This window comes from Euprymna scolopes, chromosome 12, assembly GCF_053919585.1.
Source record: "Euprymna scolopes isolate OS-2025 chromosome 12, ASM5391958v1, whole genome shotgun sequence".
NCBI classification, from domain to species: domain Eukaryota; kingdom Metazoa; phylum Mollusca; class Cephalopoda; order Sepiida; family Sepiolidae; genus Euprymna; species Euprymna scolopes.
Genome location: NC_136493.1, coordinates 25,359,781 through 25,376,583, shown reverse-complemented (window position 1 = coordinate 25,376,583; position 16,803 = coordinate 25,359,781). Strand labels below are relative to the sequence as shown.

Below are 16,803 nucleotides of genomic sequence, written 5' to 3'. Positions count from 1 at the left end.
CATTGGTGAACTGTTTCTCAATGATTGCAGACTAAAAATAATTAAATTAAAAAAATCAGGTTTTCTTCAAGCAAAGTCCGTTGACGGTTGCTGCAGGCCTGTCAGACGAAGCGGTGAAAGCCTCGTTTCATAAACATATTTTTATAATAAAATTTCAAATAATGATTATTTTAAAAAATTTTTTATTTTCTTTAATTTCAATAAATCGCTTCTTAGTTTGACAGACATACAGTGACCGTCAGAAGATTTTTCTTGAAGAAAGATTAATTTTTTTTTTATTTAATCTTATCTAGGGTGCAATCATTTACATCAATACGAAATGGTACATCAATAACGTCCTATGAATACAAATTCAAAAGAGGGGCGTCCGCAACTGTCGGGGGACTTTGAACAAATCTTAAATTGTTGTATGTGGTTGCCATTTTTTTTTTTCTTTTTCTTTTTTTTCTTTTCTTTTTTGCAGTGTTAATTAATTGTCCTAATTGGCGGAGCAACAGATCTTTTCATCTGCTGCACTTCTATAATAATAATCATAGACAGGTGAATATTTGGGAAGATCAGAAGCTGCTATTCCAAAGGAAGAAGACGAAGAAGAAAAGAAGGGAGGCAGAAAAAAAACCTTGCCATCACCTTCACCACGGGTTCCTTACTGGTGAATGACCAGTCATCACGGCCTCATATTATGGCATATTAGTCTGCAAATAGAAAATCAAATATCAACAACAGAAAAAAAGATGATGCAACCAAAATAATAAAATAGAAAAGTTCAGTTTGAAATTTCTAACATTAGCATACATCTAATTTAATGCAATACTAGCAGCTACCTTATTTATCTTCCTTCCACAGGGCCAGAAAGTTGGATTGAAGAGCCAGAGGAGCACTCTGGTCTAAAAAATAAAAATAAAAATGCCTGGACAGCCCTGTCAGCATTTCCCAGTAAGGGTGGACCTCCTAGAACTGCACACGACCAGCAACGTAGTGCAGTCTACAGAGAAAAGGCCATTTCAGAAATGGTCTAGACCAGGCATGTCAAACTAAAAATCCCCTCAGGGCCATATGAGTCGATTTGTATTGTCATTGGAGCTGCAAAAGTTGAACACATTTAAATAAAAATTGTTGCTACTTTTTTTTTTTTTTCAATTTAGAAACATATGGATGGTATAGCTGGAAATGTCTTCTCAATTATTAAATCATTTCTCTCTGATAGGTTCATAGGTTGATGGGCAGAAATCAGAAGCTCTCAGTATTAATGCCGGAGGCCCTCACGAATTCATCCTGGGCCCAACTCTCTTCCTAATCTACATAAATGATCTTCCAAATCACATTCTTATATCATTCGTAGACATTTATGCTGAAGACACTACAATCTATGATAGCACATAAATGACCAAGTTCTCTCTGATTCTCTCTCCTCTGATCTTGAGCATGTGGTACAATGGGGAAAGAGGTGACTGGTTACTTTGAATGCATCTTTTCTGTCTCTACATCATCAACGCTCTAATCCCCATCTGGCATCAATTGAAATGGACGGTGCTCGTCTTGGGGAGGCTTCATGTTTTCACAAGCTTCTGGACTTAACCTTTACTTCCGATCTGAAATGGAACACGTACATCAAATCAGTTGCCAAGGTTGCTGAAAAAATGGTGGCATCCTTCTACTGCTCCAGTAGATATCTCACTGCTGATGTAATTCTCTACCTTTATAAAAGCCAAGTACGTCCAAGGATGGAGTGTTGCCACATCTGGGCAGGATAAGCTGCTAGAATCAGCTTATCCTGTCTTGACAAAGTTCAAAATAGACTTCGTAGCTTAGTGGGGGATGCCTTTTTCTCTTCTTTGCAACCTTTCTCACAGAAGAGATGCTGCGAGCCTTTATCATTATTTTCATGGCAAATACTCATCTGAGCTTCAATCTATGGTTACCCCCTCGCCAAACTTTCACGAAAAACACCCGTCTAGCCAAAACCACTATCAATAATTGCCCACATTCTTTATCTGTGCCTAAACCTAAATGTAGATTCCCTGAACAAAGCTTCTTTCTTAGAATTCCACGCCGATGGAATTCTTCCGAATGCTTGCTTTCCAGCTGACTACAGTCTGATTGTTTTCAAGTTCAATGTAAACAAGTTTTTGATGAACCATCCCCCGAAGTAATCCAATTTACAAAATTACCACTACTTATATTTACTACGCTATAATCACACTGACTAATGTATACCCATTAACCCTTATCCTCGAGTGGCCTCTGGGCCTGATAAGTGGCAATTCCTGTGTAAAAAAAAAAAAAAAAGAAAAAAAAAAAAAAATCAAATAATGATGTACATAGTTTTACCTCATTTTAAAACGAAGATAATCCTCAAAATTCAATACAAACCAACTTTCAGTTTAAATAAAGGATGGCAGTACCCATACGATAAAAAATATCATTTTAAAAACATAAAAGTTACACATTAGAATAAGGAAACTTTAGTTAATTCTAGTAGTGCACCCACACACACACAAAAAAACCTAAGCATTTAAGCTAAATTATTATTTAGCTTAGATGTTTTGTTATTTTTTATAAGACTTCATTTGACTGTAAATAGTAATATATCCAAAAATTATGAAAATTCGAGTAGAATTTTGTTTATAGTTAAAAGTAATTTTTATGGAAAATTGGGTAAAACTGCAATATTTGTTGTCTTTAGATAGAATTTTTTTACTAAAAACACAATAGCAGTTGTTCTACTTGATGAATTTTCCTAATTTTTGGATATATTACTATTTTCGACATGCCAATTAAGTAATATTGTTTTTGCTTAAAACAACATATTTAAACACTCGACTTGTCGACTCTCTTAACAAGCACCGAAAATAACTAGTTACTAAAAGTTATCTCCCTTGCCTTAGAGATTTTAAGCTTTATAAACCAGCCAACATTTTGGATTGCATATGTCACTGATTTTCAATTAATGCGTCTTTATTACAAAGTAATTCTTTTTTTGTTTCAAATCTATATATATAAAAGCGAAAATGTGTGTATGTATGTTCGCTTTCTGTGTATGTCCAAGAAAGGCTTTTTTCCGAGAAGGGGTCGGTCGGCTCACAACTTCTTAAAACTTTTTATATCACATATAAATCATAATATCTACAAGTTAACAACGGAGGTTACCTGTCTATTTAATTTGCTCGACTTTGGGAAGATAAATATTCAACATTGTTCGCTCGCCGCATGTGGATTAGGCTTTTTCGTATAATAAAAGCAACACTAATTCTGGCGGTATTTTTCCAGTCGCAATCGCCGGAAATGTCCGAAAGCAATCAGCTTTGATCAATGTGGAAATATTTTCCTTATATCAGACAATTGCTATTCAATTTGGACAAGTGGAGTTGGTCCCCCCCCCCAACACCTTCGGAAAATAAAAATAAAAAAAGCGTTCCCGCATTGAATAAAATACTTCCCCGCAGTCAAAGTTGACCTCATTAAGTCATTAAAACGTGTACCTAAGTAATTAAATAAATTCAAACATGTTTCTGTTAGTATGTTGCAGTGGCCCAGTGGTTAACATTGCACTTTTTTTTTTCACACTTTAATTTCCAACTTTTCGGGTTCGATCCTCATACTCACCTGCCAAAACTTTTTTTTTTTTTATTTATTTCACCCCCAATGTTTTGATATTTACCTAAAACCACACACACATCCAAACACCCAGGCAACGCCGGGTACCCCGTGCTAGTCTATAATAAATGTTATTTGTTGATCCATGCAAAAAGTGTTTTATTCAATTCATTCATCATATTCGTTTCGCATTTCACAAATATCACCACTTAACTTCAGGACATCTTGCGAATTAGATCATATTTGATTCAATGTCAATTTTACATGTTTACTATTCCCTAGAAACATCCCTCTTTGGAAGAAGCCAACTGAACCCACTCAGAAGGCCTGCCACACTAGAACAGGATATCATGCATTTCCTGGAATAATTAAGGACGCGCGTGTGCATTTCTCTCGAACCTGAACCACATATTACAATTTTGTAGTAAATAAAAATGAATCCGGATACTGCTCGCAATTTTGATTGCTTGGATGGCTTTTAACTGCTGCAGTTAACTCAGCGGTTGATTTGACTTTGGAGAGAAGAGGTGGATCTATGTTTCATCCATTGCCACTTACTGAAGCACAAAATCTGTTTTGTTACTTTTAAACAGTTGTAAAGAATACTCTGAATCATCCATGTGTGGTATTTGGTCAACTGAGCAAACGCGACACCCACTTTGAATACGGCTTTCTCACTTTCTGGGACAACCGCCAAATTTCGGTGACCATAGCATTCAACAACATTTATGTCTGTACGATCGCATACTGCCTCTTAACTATTGTTTCTGATAGAGCAGAGTCTAAATAGCACTTACCAAGTTCTTGCTTTGCTTGGACAGTATTTTGTCCCGTCAGAAAGCAATGCTTTATCAACATGGAATTCCAATTGTTCCATTATTTTGAAAATTTGCAACAGTTGCTTCACTTCAAGTAAATCATTTTTTCAACGAAAAAAAAAAAAAAAAAAACGATTTCGCTCAAATTTTAACACATGGCATTTAAATTTGTATTATTTGGATTATTGGTCCACTGACTTAGTCGCATTTAGACCTTAGAATTAACCCTCGTCCGTTGGTCTGTCCATTCCCAAAATTCTTAATAACTACTCATTACATTTTTCTGAAATTTTGCATGAAGTTACAACCAGGCAAGGGAGTAACGGTAACATTCTTGGATATTTTATAAAAATTCTAGTTGCGTCCCCAGGGAGTCAAAAGAGGCCAAAATGGCAAAAAATAACACTTTTTGGGTCATATAATCTTTTCTGACCATTATATTTTGCTGAAAATTACCCAAAAGCAAGATCATATCGGTATACATCTGGAAGCGTAATATTTGCCCACATTCTTTATCTGTGCCTAAACCTAAATGTAGATTCCCTGAACAAAGCTTCTTTCTTAGAATTCCACGCCGATGGAACTCTTCCGAATGCCTGCTTTCCAGCTGACTACAGTCTGATTGTTTTCAAGTTCAATGTAAACAAGTTCTTGATGAACCGTCCCCCGAAGTAATCCAATTTACAAAATTCCCACTACTTATGTTTACTACACTATAATCACAATGACTAATGTATACCCATTAACCCTTATCCTCGAGTGGCCTCTGGGCCTGGATAAGTGGCAATTCCTGTGTAAAAAAAAAAAAAAAAAATCAAATAATGATGTACATAGTTTTACCTCATTTTAAAACGAAGATAATCCTCAAAATTCAATACAAACCAACTTTCAGTTTAAATAAAGGATGGCAGTACCCATACGATAAAAAATATCATTTTAAAAACATAAAAGTTACACATTAGAATAAGGAAACTTTAGTTAATTCTAGTAGTGCACCCACACACACACAAAAAAACCTAAGCATTTAAGCTAAATTATTATTTAGCTTAGATGTTTTGTTATTTTTTATAAGACTTCATTTGACTGTAAATAGTAATATATCTAAAAATTACGAAAATTCGAGTAGAATTTTGTTTATAGTTAAAAGTAATTTTTATGGAAAATTGGGTAAAACTGCAATATTTATTGTCTAAAGCGATAGAATTTTTAGCAGTTGTTCTACTTGATGAATTTTCATAATTTTTGGATATATTACTATTTTCGACATGACAATTAAGTAATATTGTTTTTGCTTAAAACAACATATTTAAAAACACCGAAAATAACTAGTTACTAAAAGTTATCTCCCTTGCCTTAGAGATTTTAAGCTTTATAAACCAACCAACATTTTGGATTGCATATGTCACTGATTTTCAATTAATGCGTCTTTATTACAAAGTAATTCTTTTTTTGTTTCAAATCTATATATATAAAAGCGAAAATGTGTGTATGTATGTTCGCTTTCTGTGTATGTCCAAGAAAGGCTTTTTTCCGAGAAGGGGTCGGTCGGCTCACAACTTCTTAAAACTTTTTATATCACATATAAATCATAATATCTCCAAGTTAACAACGGAGGTTACCTGTCTATTTAATTTGCTCGACTTTGGGAAGATAAATATTCAACATTTTTCGCTCGCCGCATGTGGATTAGGCTTTTTCGTATAATAAAAGCAACACTAATTCTGGGTGTATTTTTCCAGTCGCGATCGCCGGAAATGTCCGAAAGCACTCAGATTTGATAAATGTGGAAATATTTTCCTTATATCAGACAATTGCTATTCAATTTGGACAAGTGGAGTTGGTCCCCCCTCCCAACACCTTGGGAAAATAAAAATAAAAAAAGCGTTCCCGCATTGAATAAAATACTTCCCCGCAGTCAAAGTTGACCTCATTAAGTCATTAAAACGTGTACCTGTCAATTCTAAGTAATTAAATAAATTCAAACATGTTTCTGTTAGTATGTTGCAGTGGCCCAGTGGTTAACATTGCACTTTTTTTTTTTTTTTTCACACTTTAATTTCCAACTTTTCGGGTTCGATCCTCATATTCACCTGCCAAAACTTTTTTTTAATTTATTTTACCCCCCACCCGGAGTTTTGATATTTACCTAAATCCACACACACATCCAAACACCCGGGCAACGCCGGGTACCCCGTGCTAGTCTATAATAAATGTTATTTGTTGATCCATGCAAAAAGTGTTTTATTCAATTCATTCGTTATATTCGTTTCGCATTTCACAAATATCACCACTTAACTTCAGGACATCTTGCGAATTAGATCATATTTGATTCAATGTCAATTTTACATGTTTAATATTCCCTAGAAACTTCCCTCTTTGGAAGAAGCCAACTGAACCCACTCAGAAGGCCTGCCACACTAGAACAGGATATCATGCATTTCCTGGAATAATTAAGGACGCGCATTTCTCTCGAACCTGGTGTGCATTTCTCTCGAACCTGAACCACATATTACAATTTTGTAGTAAATAAAAATGAATCCGGATACTGCTCGCAATTTTGATTGCTTGGATGGCTTTTAACTGCTGCAGTTAACTCAGCGGTTGATTTGACTTTGGAGAGAAGAGGTGGATCTATGTTTCATCCATTGCCACTTACTGAAGCACAAAATCTGTTTTGTTGCTTTTAAACAGTTGTAAAGAATGCTCTGAATCATCCATGTGTGGTATTTGGTCAACTGAGCAAACGCGACACCCACTTTGAATACGGCTTTCTCACTTTCTGGGACAACCGCCGAATTTCGGTGACCATAGCATTCAACAACATTTATGTCTGTACGATCGCATACTGCCTCTTAACTATTGTTTCTGATAGAGCAGAGTCTAAATAGCACTTACCAAGTTCTTGCTTTGCTTGGACAGTATTTTGTCCCGTCAGAAAGCAATGCTTTATCAACATGGAATTCCAATTGTTCCATTATTTTGAAAATTTGCAACAGTTGCTTCACTTCAAGTAAATCATTTTTTCAACCAAAAAAAAAAAAACGATTTCGCTCAAATTTTAACACATGGCATTTAAATTTGTATTATTTGGATTATTGGTCCACTGACTTAGTCGGATTTAGACCTTAGAATTAACCCTCGTCCGTTGGTCTGTTCGTTCCCAAAATTCTTAATAACTACTCATTACATTTTTCTGAAATTTTGCATGAAGTTACAACCAGGCAAGGGAGTAACGGTAACATTCTTGGATATTTTATAAAAATTCTAGTTGCGTCCCCAGGGAGTCAAAAGAGGCCAAAATGGCAAAAAATAACACTTTTTGAGTCATATAATCTTTTCTGACCATTATATTTTGCTGAAAATTACCCAAAAGCAAGATCATATCGGTATACATCTGGAAGCGTAATATTTGACCCTGGGAAAATTCTGGTTGTGTCCCCAGGGGATCAAAAGTGGTCAAAGTAGCCAAAAAAAATAGCACTTTCCAGGACATAAAATCTTTTCTGACATTAGATTTTGCTGAAAATTAACCATATATATATATATATATATATATATATATATATATATATATATATATATATATGTACTAGCAGAATACCCGGCGTTGCCCGGGATTAGATGAGATAGGTGGATATATGTACTAGCAGAATACCCAGCGTTGCTCGGGATTGGATGAGATAGGTGGAAATATCTACTAGCAGAATACCCGGCATTGCCTGGGATTGGATAAGATAGTTGGATATTTATACTAGCAGAATACCCCACATCGCCCTGGATTGGATGAGATAGGTGGAAATATGTACTAGCAGAATACCCGATGTCGCCCAGGATCAGATGAGGTAGGTGGATATATATATACTAGCATAATATCTGCTGTCGCCCAGAATTAGATGATATAGGTGGATATATGTACTAGCAGAATACCCGGCGTCGCCTGGGATATTATAAGATAGGTGGCTATATGTACTAGCAAAATACCCAGCGTTTCCCGAGATTGGATGAGATAGTGGATATATGTACTAGCAGAATACCCAGCATTGCCAGGATTGGATAACATAGGTGGAATGTTTCCTAGCAGAATAACTTGTGTTGCCTGGGATTGGATAACATAGGTGGATATTTGTAATAGCAGAATATCCGGCATAGCCCGGGATTCTATGAGATATGTACTAGCAAAATGGCCGGGATTGGATGAGATAGGTGGATATATGTACTAGTAGAATACCTGGCGTCACCCGGGATTGGATGAGATAGGTGGAAATATGTACTAGCAGAATACCCGGTATCGCCCGGGATCGAATGAAATAGGTTTATATATGTACTAGCAGAATACCCGGCATTGGATTAGATAAGTGGATATATGTACTAGCAGAATACCCGGTATCGCCCGGGATCGAATGAGATAGGTTTATATATGTACTAGCAGAATACCCGGCATTGGATTAGATAAGTGGATATATGTACTAGCAAAATACCCGGCGTTGCCCGGGATTGGATGAGATAGGTGGATATATACACTAGCAGAATACCCAGTGTTGCCCGGGATTAGATGAGATAGGTGGAAATATGTACAAGTAGAATACCTGGCGTCGCCTGGGTTTAGATTAGATAGGTGGAAATATATATTAACGGAATACCTGGCATCGCCCATGATTGAATTACATAGGTGGAAATATATACAAACAGAATATCCGGCATTGCCCGGGATTGAATGAGATAGGTGGAATTATATACTAGCAGAATACCCGGCGCAGCCTGGGATTGAATGAGACATGTGTTAATATATACTAGCAGAATACCCAGAATCACTCTTGAATGGATTAAATAGGTGGTAATATATAATAGAAGCATACCCGGTGTGGCCTGGGATTGAATAACCTTGCTGGAAATATATACTAGCTTTGTAACCCCCATTGTCTGGTATTGAATGACGTTGCTGGAAATATATACTAGCAGAATGTATTAAAGTTATTATTTTAATAAGAGTGGGGTGCTAATGTTTAAATGATTGTTGAAATTAGTAACATATCCAAGAATTTTGAAAAATGATGAAATGTGAAGTTATTTTATTGGTGTGTTTGTAATAAAATAAACAGCCAAGACAATGTATCAAAGTTATTATTTTAGTAAGAGGTGGGTTGATAATGTGGGTTAAATTATGAAAAATGATTTTTAAAATTAGTAACATATCCAAGAATTATGGGATTCAGCAAGATAGGTTCAAATATATACTAGCAGATTACCCGGAACCACTCAGGATTGAATGAGATACATGCAAATGTATGCAAGCAGAATACACGGGCGCCTGGGATCCAATGAGATAAATGCAAATATATACTAGCAGAATACCTGGCGTTGCCTTGGATTGAATGAGAGTGATTGAAATATATGCTAACAGAATACCTAGCGCCACCCAGGATATAATGAGATTGATTGAGATATATACTAGCGGAATACACGGCGTTGCCTGGGATTGAATGAAGTAGGTGAGAATATATACTAGCAAAATTCCCAGCGTTGTTTGGGATTGAATGAGATAGGTGGAAATATATATTAGCAGAATACCCCGCATCGCCCTGGTTTGAATGATATAGGTGGAAATATATAGAAGCAGAATACCAGGCATCACCCGGGATTTAATAATGCAGGTGTGAGAAAATTTACTAGCAATATCCCCAGCATCGCCTGGGATTGAAGGAGATTGATGGAGATATATATTAGCAAAATTCCTGGCATTGCTCGGGATTGAATGAGATAGGTGCAAATATATATTAGCAGAATATTCAGCGTCACTCTGGATTAAATGATTAAATATAAAGCTTGTACCGGAAATGGCTTAAACAATTTTCTATCTCAAAATTACTTCATTTGTGAAGTCGATTCCGGATATGGCTTTACGATCTCAAAATTAGATTAATACGTATATATTGTTGGTTTTCTATGAAAGTTTACTAGGCCAGTTTCTTTAGGGTGTAATCTATATTTTTTTTGAATTTTTTAGGTTATCATCCAGGAATGATGTGATGGTTGTAGTGGTGAGTCGAAAGAAGCATGATTATGTTAATTTTAAATGTGCTCTTGTATTTTTTTTTGGGGGGGGGGGTTGAAGAGAGTAATGTCCGTTTTGGGGTAAAAAAAGGTATCTGAAATTGTTTCATATATGTATTTAAATTACCCGTCTTAGTGTAGGTAAAATTATTTTAAGTATGTGTTGTATATTACCCGTCCATGCAAAGGTAAAATTATTTTATATATATGCTGTAAATTACCTACCCTAGGTAAGATACAATTATTTCATACATGTAATACCTGTCCTAAGTAGGTAAAATATTTTTTTACTCGAAATAGCAAATGATACATAGACATTAAAAATTCCTCTCTTCTAAGAATAATAAATATATTCAAAATCAAATTCAATTTTCTCATTGTTTATACGGTCCCGAGCAATGCTAGGTAGCCTCGCTAGTCTATAATATAAATCTCACCTGTCTGCTTAAATATATGTATGTATGTTTGCCTAAAACTTTTGACAGAGGCGACAGATTTTTACAAGATCAGTATCATTTTGAAGCTCAACCCTTTGGACGACAAATATCGAAAAATTGGCTAAAAACATTAATTCCTTCGCCCTCAACTAGGTACATTTTAACAGGGAGGGGTCGCAGTTTTCACCAATATTTTCAAAAGTCATCCCCTCTTTTCGCTTGACTAGCCTTAATTTAAACATTCGCCACTTCCTGTTTGGCAATGGGCACAATGGCAAAGATGTCATTTTTTTTCACGTTCTTTTCCTCCTTTGCGATTCGAGCCTGCCTACTTACTACCACTTTTTTTTTTTGCTCAACACACACTTCCAAACACCTGGGCAATGCCAGGCTAGTCTATATCTATAATATAAAAGCGAAAATGTGTGTGTGTGTGTTTTTTTTTTGTGTATGTCTGCCAAAAGCTTTTGGAGGAGGCGGTGGGGGGGTGCACTTAGGCCGGTAACTGTTTCTTTAAACCTTTTATATGCTACCTAAATTATAATATCTAAGATATTCGAAATGAGCTCACGTGTATCTTTAATTTTAGCAATTTTATACGCTATTTTCGAGATTTTTTTCACTTGCTGCATGTTTGTTTTGCTTTTTTCCATATTAAAAAAGTCAAATTTTGAAAGCAAAGTAGAGACGACCAGAAAGCAATGAGGTTTGATCAACGAGGGGGGAAAAAACAAACCCCGTCATGTCAAACAATTGCTATTCATTTGGACATTCCCCTTTTTAGGAGAGTTGTTTTCCCTAACATTTTGGCGGGGGAAACAAATAAACATGCAGAAACTGGTTTGCAGCACCAAAGTTAAGGCGCGTGATGTTTGGCCTCATTAAATTCACGCACCTGTCACTTAAGTTTTTAATCATTAAATTAAAACGCTTTTCAGTTCCTCTCTTTTCCTGGCCGAGCGGTAAGACGTCAGGTTTTTTCACACTTTATTTTCAACCACCTTTGCCTCAAGGCTTCGGGTTCGAGCCTACCTCCCTACCAAATTTTTTTTTTTTTCTTTTACACTGACAAATACACCGGCAATGCCGGGCATCCCCGCTAGTCTATATATATAAAAGGCAAAATGTGTGTTAGTGTGTGCATTTAACAAACTCCCTGACACTCGTCCAGAAAAGCAATGAGGTTTGATCAATGCGGGAGGAAACCCCTTTTATCAGACAATTGCTAACTCCCCTTTTTATGAAGGGGGGGGGGCTTGTTTTTCTCCCCAAACAAAAAACTACCGCGCAGCCAAAGTTGGTGAAACAAAACAAAAAAACTGCCTCGCAGCAAAAGTTAATTGCGTGATTTCATTCCCTCTATGGCGTGATGTTTGAATTTACGCACATGTCTTCAACTTTTTTATCATTAAATTAAAATGGTTTTCATTCCTCTCCCATCGTAGTCAAGCAGGTAAGATGCCAGGTTTTTTTTCCTTTTCTTTTCCATCTTTGCATCAAGGCTTCTGGTTCAAGCCTATCCTCCTACCAAAACTTTTTTTTTCCCTTCTTTTACACCTCCAAACACACGGGCAACGCCGGGCACCCCTGCTAGTCTATCTGTATATATATATTAAAGCGAAAATGTGTGTGTGTATGTATGTATGTATGTGTGTGCACTTTTTCTGTATGTTCGCAAAAGGCTTTTTTTCGGGGGGGGGGGGGGGATTCTTGGTGGGGTCGCGCCTTCTTAAAACTTTTTATATGCTGTCTAAATGATAATACGTATGAGTTACGAATGGGGTTCGAATTTGCCTAACTTTCACATGCTATTTTTTCCAGATTTTTCAATCGCCGCGTGTTTCTTTTGCTTTTCAGTATAAAAAAAGCGAAACTCGATTCGAATTGTGAGTATGTGTGTGTGCGTCTTTGTATGTACAGATTTTCGCCAGACAGGTATCATTCTAAAGCTCGAACCTCCAATCGACAAATATCGAAAAATTAACGGCTCTCTTTTTTACAGGGAGGGGGGTGAAAAAAAAATGGTATCTTCATGACAAGATGGCTTTACGCATGCGTCAATACGCACAAAAGACGTACATTGAATTCGTTTTAAATGTTATAAAAACCAGCCTACTTTCATCCACGCATCTATAGCGCGATGGGTTAAGTGACAGTGTCGTTATCTAAAGATTTCAGGTTCAATCCCAGTTATCAGATATACTTTTTTTCTCGATTTTTAAACATTCAATATTGAAACGAGGTTATATATACATTTTTTTCGCTTTTCGCTCTGTTTTTTTTTTGGGGGGGGGAGGGGGTTGTTTATCCGATTGTTTTAAAGAAGTTTTATGTCCGTTCGCTGTTTTATTTGTTTTGTTTTTTCGATTTTTTAAAAAAGTTTAAACAGGGTTATTAATTCGCTTATTCTTTGCCCCCTCTCTACGTACACACCTCCAAACACCCGGGCAACACCGTCCATTTTTTAGGGGAGGGGGTTTGTTTTTCCGATTTTTTAAAAAGAATTTTTACGTTCATTAGCTGTTTTTTTTTTGTTTGAGTTTTTCCGATTTTTTAAGAAGTTCTTTACCCCCACACCTCCAAACACCCGGGCAACGTCAGGTACCCCCGCTAGTCTATATATATATAAAAGTGAAAATGTGTGTGTGTATGTATGTTCGCTTTTTGTGTCTGTCCAAGAAAGTTTTTTTTTGCGAGAAGCGGTCGGTCAGTTCACAACTTCTTAAAACTTTTTATATCACATATAAATCATAATATCTACAAGTCATCAACGGAGGTTGCCTGTCTATTTAATTTGCTCGACTTTGGGAAGATAAATATTCAACATTTCAAACGTGTTTCCATTAGTATTTCATGGTGGCCCAGTGGTTAACATCATACATTTTTTTTCGCACTTTGATTTTCAACTTTGCCTCAAGGACTCGGGTTCGATCCTCATACTTACCTACCAAAACATTCTTTTTTATTTTAACCCCCCCCCCCGCCGGGTACCCCCCGCTAGTATATATATATATATATATATATATATATATATATATAAAAAGCAAAATGGCTGCATGCGTTTTTGTATGTTCGAGAAATGCTTTTTTCATGGGGGTTCTCAACGAGGTTACTATTTTGAAGAACTTTCTTTAGACTTTCTAGATTATAATATCTACGATTTACGAACGGACGTCATCTCTATCTTTATTTTGATTGAGTTTTAAAAAATTGCCCCGTCCTTTCGAGTGTTTGTTTGTCTTTTTTGTATAAAAGCAAAACTAATCAAAGCAAAGGACGTCCAGAAAGGCAATTAGCTTTGATCAATGTGGGGGGGGAAACCCTTCATATCAGACAATTGCTATTCATTTAGAGGTGGAGGGGGAGCTGGTTTTCCCCAACATCGTGGGGAAACAGATACGGCAGAAACTAGCCTAGAGCATGATTCTTAACATGTGCCTGCATGAACTCATTCACTTAACTAGCCAACTTTTTGATTGAAATCGCTTCATTTGAACGCTTTTCGCTCCTGTCGCACCATAGCATAGCGGTAAGATATCAGGTTTTCTTTTACTTTCTTTTCCTCCTTCACGTCACGGGTTCAAGTCTGCCTGCCTACTACCACTTTTTTTTTTGCTGCTCCAAACACCCGCGCAACGCCGGGCACCCCTGCTAGTTTAAAATGTTTTATTAGTGTTGCTATTTACATGCCAGCTACAGGACTTGTTGGATGATGTGCTAGAATGAGCATAACTTAATTTTTGGAAAGAGTTTTAGTGTATATATATATATAAAAAAAAATGTGTAGCTTACTTGCAGGAAAGGGTGTTACTGTAGAACCCCATTATGAATCCTGAAGAAAAGAAAAAAAATCAGATTATTAAAAATGCGAAGCAGTAACATGAAAAAAAAAAATAGAAAAGGAATAAAGCAGCCATATTCGAGAGCTATTTATGCTTCCTAATAAGCACTCATCTAGTTACAACCACTATCAATAAATGTTACATTGATGTAGATGTTTAATAACTTTCGATATGAACCGTAATATTCTTTCTTTGATTTATGCTAAAGAATTTTATGGTAATATTTTTTTTTTTAATTTCTAGTTCTTGAGACGATTTACAAATATATTTCTGACAAAATTCAGAGAACAAAAGAAAAATATATAATTGGTTGGTTGGTTGTTTTTGTTTTACGGCTTATCAACCCTTTTCAGGTTATTTAATGCCGAATCTGGTGATTTTGAAGAACGATTTTTTAATATAGTATATTTGTTTTTTAAGTTGTATTCTATTTAACCCATAGTTGGGACCCTAACAGGTGCTACCACTCCAGGTCAGATTGGATCTGGGAGCAATGGCAATTAAAGAGTGGCTTCACACTCCCTAAGGCCTGCAAGCTGGGGCCTCACCATCGGATATAGTTTAAGGTCATATCCAGGACCGAAATATATAATTGTTTACATTTATATAAAAAAAATCCTCTTGGGATCTGTTTCTATTTTTTATATTGTTACACATGATAAGGGTGGGGTGGAGGAAGGAATAAAAACGAATTTACAAGAAAACATATTTATCGGCACATGTGACAAGGGTAAAAATAAAAGGACACATGAGGACGAATACAACAGCATACAAGAAAGAACGAAAACACGGACACACAAGTGGTAACGTTTTAAAGTTAATTTTATTATAAAAATTAAACTATGGTAGGGGGGGGGAAGGTAAATAAAATTTAAAAAAAAACAAATTACGAGTATGTGAAAGGGGTATCTTAATCTACTTTCTGAAAATGCCGATGAGAAATATATCGATACAAAAAAATATATCAGTCCAAACAAAACAATGGCAGAATAAACTCGCCACCTTAATATACAAGAGAGAGGTAATGGGACTTACAATCTTTACTTATCTTTTTTTTCTTTTTTCTTTTTTTTTTTTTACACAGTGGTCACCACTTATCAAGGCCCGGAAGCCACTCAGGGATAAGGGTTATTGCAAGTACATTACGTTAGTGTGGAGATTTGATGAAGTGTTTACTTAAGGGGGCAGTTCATTAGGAATTTGTTAACGTTGGACTTGAAGACATCCAAGTTGTAGTCAGGTGGGAAGCAGGCAGACGGTACAGAGTTCCACAGGCGTGCAGTTCTAAGAAAGAAGCTTTGTTCATGCAATCCACGTTTTGATTTAGGCACAGATAAAGAGTGGGGGAAATTTTTCACAGTGGATTCAGCTAAACGGGTGTTTTTCGTGAAAGATTGGCGAGGGGGGACCAGAGATTGGAGCTCAGACGAGCACCTGCCATGGAAATAACGATAAAACAAGGATAGGCTCGCAACGTCTCTTCTGTGGGAGAGAGGTTGCAGGGAAGAGAAAAGGGCATCCCCCACTAAGCCACGAAGTCTATTTTGTACTCTGTCAAGGCAGGATAGGCTGTTTTTAGCAGCTCCTGCCCAGATATGGCAGCAGTATTCCATCCTTGGATGTACTTGGCTTTTATAGAGATAGAGAATTACATCAGTAGTGAGATATCTTCTGGAGCGGTAGAAGGATCCCACCATCTTTCCAGCGACCTTGGCAACAGACTTGATGTACGTGTTCCATTTCAGATCAGGAGTAAAGGTCAAACCTAGAAGCTTGTCAAAACACGGGCCTCTCCCAGACGAGAGCCATCCATCCCAATTGATGCCAGATGGGGATCAGAGTGTTGATGATGTAAGCATAGGAGTTTGGTCTTAGATGCATTAAAGGTAACCAGCCACGTCTTCCCCCACTGAACCACGCGCTTTTTTCTTTTCTTTTCTATGTGAAGTTTAACCACCATTTTATTCGCTTCAGACGACAGTTTGTAACAATATACAGTGTCACCTGGAAATAAGAGACTTCTTCCCTAGGGGCCTGATAGCTCTCTTATATCTGGCT

General features: G+C 36.5%; 1 protein-coding gene across 1 annotated transcript in view; it reads right to left on the bottom strand.

Moving 5' to 3' along the window:
• Nucleotides 1-421: 421 nt before the first annotated feature.
• Nucleotides 422-16,803, bottom strand: part of LOC145291203 (voltage-gated inwardly rectifying potassium channel KCNH6-like) — a 273,483-nt gene continuing 257,101 nt past the window's right edge. The window contains exons 18-19 of the mRNA XM_080136788.1: nucleotides 14,696-14,735; nucleotides 422-695 (exon numbers count right to left, since the gene is read on the bottom strand). Coding sequence (XP_079992914.1) covers nucleotides 14,727-14,735 — 9 coding nt within the window. The 3' untranslated portion in view covers nucleotides 422-695; nucleotides 14,696-14,726. The remainder of the gene's footprint in view (nucleotides 696-14,695; nucleotides 14,736-16,803) is intronic.